The sequence below is a fragment of the Coturnix japonica genome, chromosome 7 (assembly GCF_001577835.2).
Source record: "Coturnix japonica isolate 7356 chromosome 7, Coturnix japonica 2.1, whole genome shotgun sequence".
NCBI classification, from domain to species: Eukaryota; Metazoa; Chordata; class Aves; order Galliformes; family Phasianidae; genus Coturnix; species Coturnix japonica.
Genome location: NC_029522.1, coordinates 25,408,368 through 25,421,883, shown reverse-complemented (window position 1 = coordinate 25,421,883; position 13,516 = coordinate 25,408,368). Strand labels below are relative to the sequence as shown.

The following is a 13,516-nucleotide window of genomic DNA, read 5'->3' as shown; positions in this document are numbered from 1 at the left end:
TGGCCCTGTAGCCTGATGGGGATGGCCCCCATTACCCTCTCAACAAAGAGCTAGGCTAGAGACAGTTTTTTTGCCCAACTAGTTTTAACCTGAATCAATTCCTTAATTTAATTCACAGAACAGCCATTATATTTGCACCACAAGGAAAGTGGTGTACAGGAGCTTCATGCCAGCATGAAACTGGAACCTTAATTACAACAGCTGTGTTTCAGCTGTAACAATAGCCCTCTTCAGCAGAGCAAACAGCATTATTGTACTTAAGCTAGAGTGGATAATTTCACTGCATTTCTCTATTCTTTCGATAAATTATGAGGTGAGATAGTCAAAATCATGATTTTGTAGTTGCTTAGCTTACAATTTTTACACCCAAAAAACCTTTCCACGAGCAAGCCACGTAATGTGAAAATTAGACAAAGACGCATCCTTAGAGCAAATGGAAACAACTTGGACAAACTAATCCCATCAGGAGGGAACAGAAAGGCAGTGAGACACAGACGTAGAGAAAAAATAATAAATATAAGTATTCTGCACCCCCAGGTGACAGGGCTCACTCCTTTTTACTCCACTAACTACATAATCTACATTTTATTTGGTCTACAAACTCCGAGACTTCATATTGAGAATATCTTGGTTATTCTTGAAAAGTAACAGTCGGAGATAAATAATTTCGTTTCTTTTCCAGAAAAGCTTGTGAGTTGCCATCCAAATGTTCTAAAAAAAATTATTAAAAACTATGATCTGCAGAAACAATCTCTCAGAAAGTAGCTGGTACAGCTTTCTCAGCCACAATTCAAAGGGATTACTGAAAATCTTCCAACTGCAGGCATTTACACTGAACACAGGTGTTTTAGAGCCATGTTGATACAAGGAATTTAAAGCGTTGTTTCTCACTAAATAGAAACCAGGTGGGCACCTGTTTTTTCTGACAGGTGGCCTGTACAGCCATGATGGCACCATGTGCATGCAACTCCTAATGAAACTTCATAGATGAAATTATAATTTACGTAGCTATAAATTATGACCCACCACACAGAAAAAAATGCTTTATCTCATACTTAGTGAACGGTAGTCTGGAGCACCTCATGTCTGAATATTTCAGGCCTTTATTATTCCAGCACCTGTATTATTCATTTCTCACACCCTTGGATTTTATTATACCTCCCTTTGATACTCTGCAACTTCAAAACATTGCTAATTTATTCTCTTGTATCGTAAAAATCATCCTGTATTTTTCTGACTTACTTTGAAGCACTATTTCTATAAGCCAGTCTCACAGTGCTTTTTTTTTCCTCTTTCTTCTTGCACCTGCTTGTTGAAATGCTTCTTCTTAACGATCCTCCCCCCCCAAATTCCCCAAAATGCAGCCTTATACTACCCAGCAGACATGTGCTAAAAGCGAACTATGATGAGAGGCAGCAAAGCATTTCTGTATGTTTGATTAAGTCAAATGATTAATAAATTAAGGGATTATTTCAGATCTGTTCTCTTAGGTAGCACTGGCCATCATGCCAAGTTATGCGTTGAGAGAAGGAAGTGCATTTGTCTTTTTTGCAATTTCCTTGAGTCCCTGGATAATGTTATAACTTTGTGGCCATGGGCAATAAAAGATACGAAGCATTACTGAGGTTTAGTGGATGCAGATTTAGCGAGAGAAATATCCTTCACTCCCTCTCAGAAAATAAATTATACCTATATATATATACACACACACACACATATATATACGTGTGTGTGTGTGTATATATATATATATATATGTATTTTTTTCTCTATCTAGGTTTTAGCACAACAAGCTGCTATAATTCCTGTAAGAAAAATCCTCAGAAAAAACAGGAATGAAGATGCAGACTACCATTAATCCCTGAACAGTTTTGTCTGCCTGCTCTGACTGTACTTAACCCCTAAAATGTTATATGATTTTAAGTCTTATGAAGGCAAATCTCTTTTGATGTTGTCTATGTGGTGCCACATATATGCCTGAATGGGCAAATGTCAAAGCTTAGTCAAAAGTTGGTTCCAGGGGCCTTGAAAACTGAGGGGAAGGATTCTCAAATTTTACTACTTAGATATTGTTTAAAGGTAAAAACTGGATATTTTTAGATTTTTACTAGCATTTAATCGTTCTGCTGTTGGCTCTCTTAGAAAGATTATTGTAATCACTTAAGCATTCCAAATAATATCTTTAGCTTTCAGGCTCTGGAGAAGATCAAAATTTTCTGACCTATATCTTTTCTATCCTGGTCATTAAAAAAGTAAAAATTTTAAGCACCATGGCCTACACACCCTCTACATGGCAGTCATAATTACATTGTAAAATTTGACTTACAAATGTGCAGTTTTACAGTTATTTCAAACAAGTACACCTGCAGACAACCTCACTAACTTACTTATGCCCTTCACAACCATAGATAGATAGATAGATAGATAGATAGATAGATAGATAGATAGATAGATAGATATGTATGCATGTATATATAAATTATTGCCATTCCACTCTTGGAGCTCCCCAGAATACAGGCTAATTTTCAGTTTAAAAAGAATTGTATTCAAGAATGCATATTATTATTTGCATGCTGTCAAATACTATTCAACTGAGCCATCTCAGTTTATTTTTGCTTTCAACATTAGGAAGGACACAGACCTAGGACTCTAGAAGTTCAAAGAAAAAAAAGAGTTAAGTTTTCTGCCAAAATGTGTCACTTACTGGCACTTAAATAAAACCAGATTACTCAATAGAAGACACTGCTTCATAGCTTGAGACATCTCACTTCTTGGCTAATGTAAATTTAAATTTCAATTGTTTCTCTTGAATCTGACATTATATATATATATATATATATATATATGCATATTCCTTCTGAAAACCATTTTAGTAATTTATGACCTTTTGTGCTTTTCCAAGCAACTGATTTTAATGCAATGTAAAGTCTTCGTACATTTGAAATGCATTCCAGATGGAAACAATTCAGCCAATTTGAAAAAGACTTTACTTTCTCATTCATTTTCAGGACTGTGAAATATTTGAGCATTTCAAGGTGTTTACTGTACACTTAACTACCAGCCTTTAAAATCTATGTGCTTCAAAGCAAGTTGATTACATAATACAAACTTCAGTTTGTCTCATAATTAGTATTCTGTGACCTGAAATTACATTGCTACATTTCCCTAATGATTTAAAAACATTCTCTTGCACACTGACAACTAGTTTCCTATACATGCTTCCATTAAATTTCAGCTCTTATTATAACCTTGGACATTTCAGCACATGCACTTTTTATCTGTGAAGAGCAAAGAATATTCTAATTTATCCTTAGACAGAGCTTACTTCATCTACTCATTACAACTTTTTTTCCCTATTCTATGTAAGGCACTTTTATATTTAAAAATCTGTAAGTTTTAAAATTTCAATATCACTTGTAAGATTTGTTCATTAAAAGATACTTTTCCTGATTTGCTTTCCAGTCCTTAGTAGACTTGTCTCAGAATAGCACCTTATGGTACTATCTAAGGAAAAAGGCAAACACAATCTAGATGACAGTTTATCTTAAAGCATTAAAGATTCATTGACATCAGCAGTATTACAAAACTAACTGTAAAGAACCGCAACTCCTCTATGTTATTTTTTAGGTGCAAACATTCCAGAGATTTCATGGAGCCCTACTGGTGCCATAAAGCACTTACACACTCTTGGCGGTCATGGCAATCTACCTTTCTATAAACAGTTATGAACAGTCTTCTACAGTTGTAGGGATTAGGGATACACCAAAGAAATTCAAGGCTAACAGCAATTCTCAGCAGAGACAAAACCAGAAAACCTGGAGAGCAGGCTGTGGACACCACCTCAGTTTATTTCTTTAACTGTGACATGCATAGAAGGATTAGTGAGGTTTCTTGTGACTGACCACCCCTGGCTACTGCCATTCATTAGAGGAACAAACCTTGGCTTTTCAGCAGAGACCAGAGAGGCTCTGGTGTGTTTTCCAAAACCCTGCTTTCAGACCTGTCACAACCATAACAGGGGGACACACCTTGCATGGTTGTACTGATGTTTACTGCAAAAAGACCTATGCAAAAGTAAAATCTAACTTACCAAAAGGAGGAGACTCTCTCCCATCTTCTAATCCTGAATCTCGTTCTCTGTCTCTTTTTCTGTGTTTATGTCCACGGTGCCTATGGCGCCTGTGACTTTTTCTTCCACCCAGTGGCACGTGAACGCCAATGAACAATGTTCGATGACCTATAAATAAAAAAAGGGTTACCTTTGAAGAAGAGGCTGTGGCAAAACAAGAATATTAATAACTATGCTATTATTAATTATTAATGATTATAATAATTACTATAATTGCAATCACGTAATATTAGTTGCTGTAATATTATTAATTACAATAAAGATGGTGTAGAGCCCCAGATATACCACCTCTTGATACAGGACAAAATCCCAGTTTTGGAGTCCACATGATATAGTGCCAGATTTAGAAGAAAAAAAAATTGCATCTCTGTGTGTGAATTTTGATTAAAGGAAGACAGATGTTCTGTAAAATATCTTCCATAACAATAATATTGAGACTCACAGATCTCTTAGCATTCAACATTTGGTAAAGTCACTGCTTGCCTTGTGTGTGAAGGAACTTCACAAAACTCATTTCTATTTATGAGCCAAACCTTGACAGAATTCTTGGGGGAAATTTACTGAAGGGAGAAGGAAAAAAAAGACTGGAAAAAAAAAATTTAAAAAAAGACACAAGAAAGCATTACAGAAGCTAGACTTCAAAATTTCTATGCAATTTTATGTGCTCATATTATAAATACATCATTGTTAGCTTAGGGAGTTTTCATTTTTTCTCCCCCCCCCCCCCCCCCCCTTTTTTTTTTTAATAAATGAGAAAGTACATCTTGCCATGCCTGCCATCATCTCTGTGCTTTGAGCCTGAGGAATGTTGCTGATCAAGCCCAGGGGATTTAGTTCCCTTAGCTATGTGGGCTAGCGAATTCTGAGCACAGTTAAGCATTCAGAAGGAGAGCACAGGGGAAACATGAAGAGAGTATCACAAAACAAAACAAAAGGGAAAGGAGACATGACTCACTACAGGCAGGTCTCCCACATTTACTCAGCAGAAAGACATAGTCCAGATTACTCATCTCAAATAACATATATTTTCTCCTTGAAATGAGCATAACACAGCTAGTGGATAATTGCTGCTTTGCTGTAATCGTTCAGCAGTGTCAATCATCTGAAAAAGGCCAGGAACATTAAGCTAAGGTAGCACGTGATCTCTAATCTCATGGAGCTTTCAGAGGGGGTAGAAAACACAGCAAGGCAACTATTTGTGACAATACACCAAAGAAATTCAAGGCTAACAGCAATTCTCAGCAGAGACAAAACCAGAAAACCTGGAGAGCAGGCGGTGGACACCACCTCAGTTTATTTCTTTAACTCTGACATGCATAGCGGAAACTAGAAAGCAGAAGTATCAGTTCTGATAAACCATTCTTCTAGAGTCAGAACACTTTCCTGAAGCTAAGGCCATGAGTTGACAAATCATTTATTTATTTTACCTATCTCTTTCCTCTTGCTTATTACACACAGCCTAAGAAATGATTTAAAGAGAACTACTGCCTTCAGTGCATTTTAGATGCACTGCAATCGGTGATGTGTGAAACAAAGAAAAATGTATTTCATAGAAATAATTAATTAGAAAGATATTGAAGAGTAGCAATAATGTAGTACTCAACAATTTCCTGTTCACTTTCTTTGGTAGGAAAAAAAACTTCAAAATTACATTTTGAAAGGATTTTAATCATTTCCACAGGTGCAAACAGATCGCTTTTTTAAATTAGTAATTTAATAACTTCGTGATGATTTTTGAAGAAGTGGATATTCTTTTCCTAGTTTGCGCTACTTCAGTGCTCAGGTGTGCTTATGTCAGAAATGCAGATTCAGGTTCACACTTTACCTAATTTCCAGGGCTGAAGCCAGGAATTTAATCTAGGCTGTTTTCTATTCAATAAACAAGGAAATACATCTGAAAATGCCAAGTGTCTGAATAGCAACAGAATTTTCTCAATGCAGACTGAATTAGTTCATGCTGAAGAGAAAGCAGGAGCCAGAAACCAATATGAATTACCAGTAAAGCAAAAATGATTCCTTCTGTGTGAATTTAAAGGCCAAGGAATAATTTCAACATACTAGGGAATCCATGTCCTTGTAATGAGATACACTCAAATAAGAAGGGGAAAATAATAATAATAATTAAAAAAAAAAAAATCACAGGAAACAGTTTTCTACAGATAAATGGTGGAGCAAAAGTGAAAAAACTGAGTAAATAATTTGCTTTAATAAAAGAACAAATATGGAGGGAAAAAAAAAAAAAAAATATCAGCTGAGAACAAAGTAAAAATTAATGAATTCTAAACTGTTCGCAAAATGACAGTAAGCAATAAAATTTGTGAGGAAGGAAAAAAAACAAAATGCAATCAATAAGATGATCTAACATCAAATAACCTTTTTGATGATACAGCTGATAAAATTTACAATCAGAATGTAAGGTACCTTTTCCTATACAAGTAGATATTACTAAATAATTGTTTCCAGTGAGATCTAAAAATTTCCCAAGCCCAGAATGCCAACCACAACGCTATCTCACAAGCTCCAGTATAGAGCAGGTCAGTTCCTCTAATAGATTTCTTGTTGCCTTAACTCTGAAGGTGTGCATCCATACCTGTTCCAGTGAAATTCTTGTGAAGAAAGTTGTGAATAATGTCTGAACATCACAAAATTCAATGGGAAAATTCCAACTAACAGCAAAGGAATCACATTTTTTCAATGTGGATGGGGCCCTATGTAAACTGACCTAGTAGGTGGTATCCCTGCCCACAGCAGGGATGTTGGTATTAGATGGTCTTTAAGGTCCCTTCCAATCCAAGCCATTCTGTGCAATGTTAGGCAAAGAAGCTTTTAGTTGTTAGAATTGTTACAGCACTCATTCCTTCAACATCTATATTATTATTCCTATTTATTCTTAGTTGGCTTTGGAGTACTGATCTCAGCTGGAACAGAACTGCTTTTCTTAATGGTGGCTGGTATGATGCTATATTTCGGCTTTTGGAGAAGAGCAGTGATGATAATACACGGATGCTTTAGTTGTTGCTGAGCACCACTGAACAAGGATACTTCAGCTTCTCATGGAGGCCTGACAGCAAGGGTGCACAAATTGCTGGGACAGGACAGAACCAGGACAGCTAAACTAGCTAAGAGAGATCCTCCATACCATATGACATCATGCAAAACCATAGAATTGGGGAGAGCTGGCCAGAGAGGCAGCTGCTGCTTGGGAGCTTGCTGGGCATCAGTCAGCAGGTGGTGAGCAATTGCACTGTGCATCACTTGTTTTGTAAACATATACTTATTGCTATATATCTTTATATATATAATATTCACACACAAAAACTATATGTATACATATTTACACATATAGACAGCATATATATACAAATACATTGCATATACATTTTAAAATGTATATGGTAAAATACATTTACAAGATTACAATAATAAATTCAACTTAATTATAATTACAAAATCTTTTAAAATATAAGTTCAGAGGCCACACAAACATACATAAAATCAAGATTTCCTCTAAATTTTTGAACAAAAGGGGTATTATTTTGCTGCAAGTATCTCCCCTTTTTGAAAGTATGAATTCTTTGCCCTAGAAAAGACAGAAATAAAACATATATTATTAAAACAAATATGTCTTGCAGAGACATTTCTTAAAATAAAATCTAAGTTAATGAGTTATTTAGGGTTGCTGTATTCCACAGAAGAAATTTTTCTTTACATATAAATTTTATTTTAAGATCCAGTAGCAAATTAACTATTTAAAAAGGCAACTCCAGGAAAGCAAACGTTCTCTGCAAAGCCTTGTAAAATGGCAGACCTAAAAATAGTTCTCAAAACCTGGATTTCAAAATTCTGCACTTTTAAAACTGAAGCCTGTTTAAGCTCCTAACTTACTCATGAAGTAAACAAAAAGGAAATAAATTTAGTGGGATTTCTAGGACTTTGAAAACACATATCCCATTATAATCAATGGTGTTCAAAGACATAATGTGAAATAGTGGGAATGGGAAATACCATTACAATTGTCTGAATGGATATGATTTTTCAAGAGACAATGGAGATGGAGAGAAAGGAATTCAGTTGTTTCAGTTAGTTTACAAAAATCAAGATCTTTTTAACAGAATGCTGAGTGTGCAGACATTTTTGCCTACATGCCCTCTATTCTCCTTCCAAATAATTTTACCCATAAAAAACACACACCAATTTGGTAGTCAGAACACACGTATAAGGAACATTCACCTCCCTGCTTTCCCATCAGGAGAGGCTAAATGTGTCTCCATGTTACACCAAGCATTTGGGACTCAAATATGTATTTCAGTGAACCAGCCAAGCTAGCATCTGTTGCATGCAAAGGAGTTGCCCTGCCATGGATTGGGACATCCACAAGCTCCAAGTACAGATGGGACACCTGCCTCCGCTTCTCTCCACTATCAGCTACACTTGGGTCTCTGCCAAGACCCAGATCACAGGCTCATGGACACAATGGACAGGGGCAGATGGCTCTTGACACATTTCCAGAAAAAGAGCAAAGGCAGGCTTCTGTGACCTACTAAGAAAATGCACTGCAATGTCAAGATGCCCTGAGAGAGAAAATATTGCCAATGGTTCAGCTCAAGTCACAAATGACTGCTGACCTCAGCGAGAGAATGAGGTTTCTCTCCCTTCCAGAAAACACTCACTGCCTTGAAACATTTTATATGTATTCCCAGTTAGAGCTGAGCCAAATGCATTCAAAAATGAACGATGAGGTAGAGATAGAAAAGCAGCGGTCCACGAAGAGTTAAAAAAAAAAAACAAACCAAAAAAAAAACCTATTTTTCCTTACAGGAGAACAAGTGATTATGCTGAACTGTGTAGGAGTTGAGAGAAGTGAGTCATTATTCATTATTGTAGTGCAGCAAGGAGGCAGAGCTAAAGAAAAAGCAGAAAAGCAGAAAAGAGAAAAGCTGTACTTCCTAAACCAACACTTTACATAGTTGTTTGTGGATAAGGTTTGATCAAGGGACATTTTTTATTTTTTTTTTATCTTTCTGCAATGCCATGATCTGGAAGAATGAACAAAAAGCCGCCATGGAGTTTTTTAGATCATACTGAAACTAACGTTCTGGGTTAAAATACAACAGAAATCACATAGACTTTAAAACCATATTCTGGTTCATTAAGCATTAAGGATATATTGAATACAAAACATAAGAGCATCACACTGAGGTCATTACAGGACCTTTTTAAAGAGCACTGATTGATCTCTGCCTTCCCAACAAATCTATCCTTTTAACAAAATATTTTTCCAGACTGCAGCTGGACTGAAAAGATCTTTCTAACTGCTTTTATGTTCATTTCCCCATTTCTCTATGTTGTTCCAGAGGAGTCCAGGGACACTGTATACACAATCCTATGACAAGATCAGGTCTCAGACCTTCCAGGCAATTAAAAAAAAATAAATAAATAAAAATAAAAATAAGTCAGCAGAAACAACATAATGGAGTCCCCTCACACATACATCCACTTTCCACTGAAGTTTGGAGGGAAGATGTTGACCAGTAAAAAAAGAGCAAACTCAGTACTAATGTAACTATATGTTAAGAGCTAAATATTTTGAATGACTTTATCTTGCAATGCTCCAGTTTTTTTCATGAAGTTCAAAGTAATGTCAAATTTCAAAACTTAAAGCTAAAACTCAAGATCAACAAAAGACTGGCTTTCAGACTTTATGTGATAACAAGTTTGCTTTCAGTGCTTCATTATTGTTCATGTGAACTTTCAAAGTAACTTTGCTAAAATGTCTGGTGGCATTATTCACAAATTTGCAAAGTGAATCCACTTTTCCATGAACATGGAGTCATTTGGATCGGGAAAGGAGGGTCATCCAAAGGGACCAAACTGGGCAATTGCCAAGGCAAGAGTTTAAGCACAGCTCAAGATAATAATAAAAGAGCGTGATCTCAAGGAATATTTGGAGACATAGGTAAAAACAGACCAAAATAGATGAGAGGTACTACAGAAAGAGATGAAATGGAGTTGGAAATGACTAAGGGAATGAGCTACGCATGTAATACCTGCTAGGCAACAAAAATTAAGAATTCTGTTCACAGAAAGAATTCTGTGCTTGTAAAGCCAAAATGTTGAGGTTTTTTTAAGAGACTTTATTATAGAATATAAAATATGTACTGCACCTATTCAGCCACAGCTAGCATTATAGACACAGCCCAACCCACATCTCTCACAAAATGTTTACATCCACAGTTTATTTCTGGTCCTCTAAGTCTAATGAACATTACCACAGGGAGCACTTGGAAGATCAGACTGAGTAGCGGAATGAACAGGGCACCCAAGAAAAGCATAGCCAAGGAAGCTTGGACCAAGGGATCTAATGGGATAACACTGCAATAGCTGTAGCTTCCTGGCAGCCAAAGGAAGGGGACACCTTGGTCACTCTTCCTGTTCAGCCAAGTAGAGTTAGTAGCTGACTTTCTTCTATGCATGGTCAAGGCTGATGCAAGGCTAGCAGGTTAAGATGATTAATGTCCTCTCAGTTCTGTGAGCTGCTAGGTCCTATTAATTTTCAGGTAAATAATGTTAGTGGCAGGCAGTTCCACTATTATGTTATTTCTACAAAATGTCTCTGAATCTGGATTAATTTCCTGCCTTGGAGCCACTCTGATTTTCACTCAGTAATATATGAAGATTAGAGTTCAATCACAATGTTTTTTTTTCATATATAAATCCTAACTATAAATTATAAACTGCCACAAACTACAACAAATAAAATAAAATAAAATAAAATAAAATAAAATAAAATAAAATAAAATAAAATAATAAAGAAAAGAAACAATAACTAATATTACTATGTTCAGAAGAGAAGAATAAAATACTCTGGGATTTCTGCATTCTTGGTAGCAGGACACCTATCAAAGTGAATCTTCAAGAAGGTTGCTAATTACTAAGCATCTGCATGAGCATACTAACATTTCAGATTAATTCTGTTTATTAAGTTTAAATCCTCAGCTTCTGCACCATACTCCACACTGTACTGGTAATGCTTATTTCCTAATTTAGCTTGCAGTCTTTAAAGACTTTTAGTGACAGTCTATGTAATTAAAATTTTATCAAAAGTGTCAGAATGCATATTCTCATGTACATGATTCATATTCTGGATAACATGTTTTATGTGTCCTGAGAGGCTCAAAAGAAGGCAAACTTGATTTCCCACGACACAAATATTTCCCACACTTCTTAGGTAGATAAAAAGCACAAAGTACAAACAGATTAAGCTGCAATCAAGTACCATTTTGCAATTTGCTTCAACAGAGACAGAATTCATTCCCAATTCTTTCTTGGCCTCCACCAAACTACCTCATCTCCAACCATCTCCCTGTCACAGCTACCTCTCAGATCAGATGACACTTATATCCACAGCAGTTTTTGCAATCTCGACAAAAAGATTCAGGTGACTATACATAGAGATGACAACAGTCATTTTCTCTCTCAGCTGATATGAGGAGCATAAACAAAGGTCTTAATCTGAGTGCATTCAGGGCCAATTATTTTGCATATCTTTATTGTCCAAAAGTCTAAGCAGATGAACAGAGAGCATGAGATCTCCAGACACATACAGATCAACCTAAATACTCCTTTTTGAGAGAAACATGAAGTACACACACTCATTCTGTCAGAAGACTGTTATTACTAAACAATGAATAAATAGCAGGTATAGACAATAACAGAGAATAAGCTGAGAGCAATTATTTTTTGTTGTGCCCATCTGTTAATGGGAACATATCTAGCTGCTCCCAGTACAGCTATGTGTACAAACTGTCCTTCTTGATGCAGTGAAATCCTATATCATTCAGAATCAGTATTTAATTCCCACTTAAGCATTCCACTACTGATAAAAATAAGAGTGTATTTATTGCAGTAGAAACTTTGAATGTATAGACACTGAAAGATAAGTTGAAAAAACATGTTTATAACCAAGGGAAACAGGCTTCTTTTCTGGTTTTGCCTTTAGGAGTTATTCCTTCAACCCTTTGTTAATGCGACAATCAGTCAAATGACCTGTTCTGTATTAGTGACTGATCTTGAGCTGACAACACAATAAAAATGAATTACTTGGAAAAATTATTCATGTGGAAAATCTGAATGCTGAAGCTCCACACACAATCTGCTTCTGAAGAACTACAATGGTGAAGGTAAAAGATACAATTTGAAGCACATACTGCATGTATCATTACTGGCATGAAGATGAACAGCATGTCACTTCAGAAATCCTGCAATTCCAGCCTATGTCCCCAGTTATGGAGGTTTGGATTTTTTTGCTTTTGTTGTTTGTTTGCTTTTGTTGTTTTTAATTTGCCATGCTATGCAGAGACAGAAAAAACTGATCTAGACAGACTGAAAATAAAATTCTAGTTCTGAGGAATGTTCTATCAGGCAGTATATATATATATATGTATATGTATATATGCATGATATGCAGTTCCAACATATTTGCACAATGACTGCCTCAAAATATGCAAATACAAGTATTTGTCAGGCTAAGAAATTTCAATTGGAAATTTTAGTTCCTATTTAAATCTTTATATCTGACATTTAAACTTGATAGTCTACAATTTAAAGAATAGAAGAACAGTTATGATTTTAAAATTTAAGGAGAAGAAAATGAAAACTGAATTTCATATTTAAGTAATCATTAATTCTTCATTCAAATAGCAGTTTTTGGAAAGTTTGATACAATGCTGTTGAATTATAAACTGTCAAAACTCTTCTTTGCTAGACTATTCAATAACTAGCTATTTATAGTTTTAAAACACAAACCAAATGAAATATCTTCCAAAGAGCTAATTGTATAATGCATATTAATTATCTAATTATCTGATTTTACCAAGCTACGCAATTAGCACCTGATTATATAATTTCATATTTTATAGCTTATGTCTGTTATGTATTTAGGAAAAAGGTAAATTTTTAGCAAAGTACATTACAATGTACATTGGGTAGGAATAAGACTGTGACATTTGTGAGTCACATACACTGTTTTGAAATGGAAAAGTGCCTGGCTGTGCTGTGAAACAAGAGAACATGCTATTAACAGCAGCCTGATCATTAAAATGTACAATCTCTTCAAACATTTTTATGTCACTTGGTATTTCTGGATGCAATGATTATGTATTTAAAGATATAAGGATCTGATCTCAGAGAGGACACAAAATATATGAGAAAGCTAAGCACATTAAGAAGGATTCTACATCAAGCAGTCGTTTTGTTAGAAGTGTGATTTTGTTTTTTGAAGAAAACCAGACTTATTGTCCAATTACAGAATTTTTAAACAATTTAAATTGATGGAAAGCCTGGGATGGAGGATGCAACTGGAAGTCACTATCATATTTTGGTTTCTAC

The 13,516-nt window shown here is 35.5% G+C and overlaps 1 protein-coding gene across 6 annotated transcripts in view; it reads right to left on the bottom strand.

The window, feature by feature from the left end:
- SLC4A10 (solute carrier family 4 member 10) overlaps positions 1-13,516 on the bottom strand; it is a 136,882-nt gene that overhangs the window by 70,238 nt on the left and 53,128 nt on the right. For all 6 annotated transcript variants that reach the window (XR_001556649.2, XM_015869083.2, XM_015869079.2 and 3 more), the window contains exon 3: positions 4,091-4,237. Coding sequence is in view for 5 of the 6 variants with exons in the window: in XM_015869083.2 (XP_015724569.1) it covers positions 4,091-4,237 (147 nt within the window). In the remaining variant the exon portion in view is untranslated. The remainder of the gene's footprint in view (positions 1-4,090; positions 4,238-13,516) is intronic.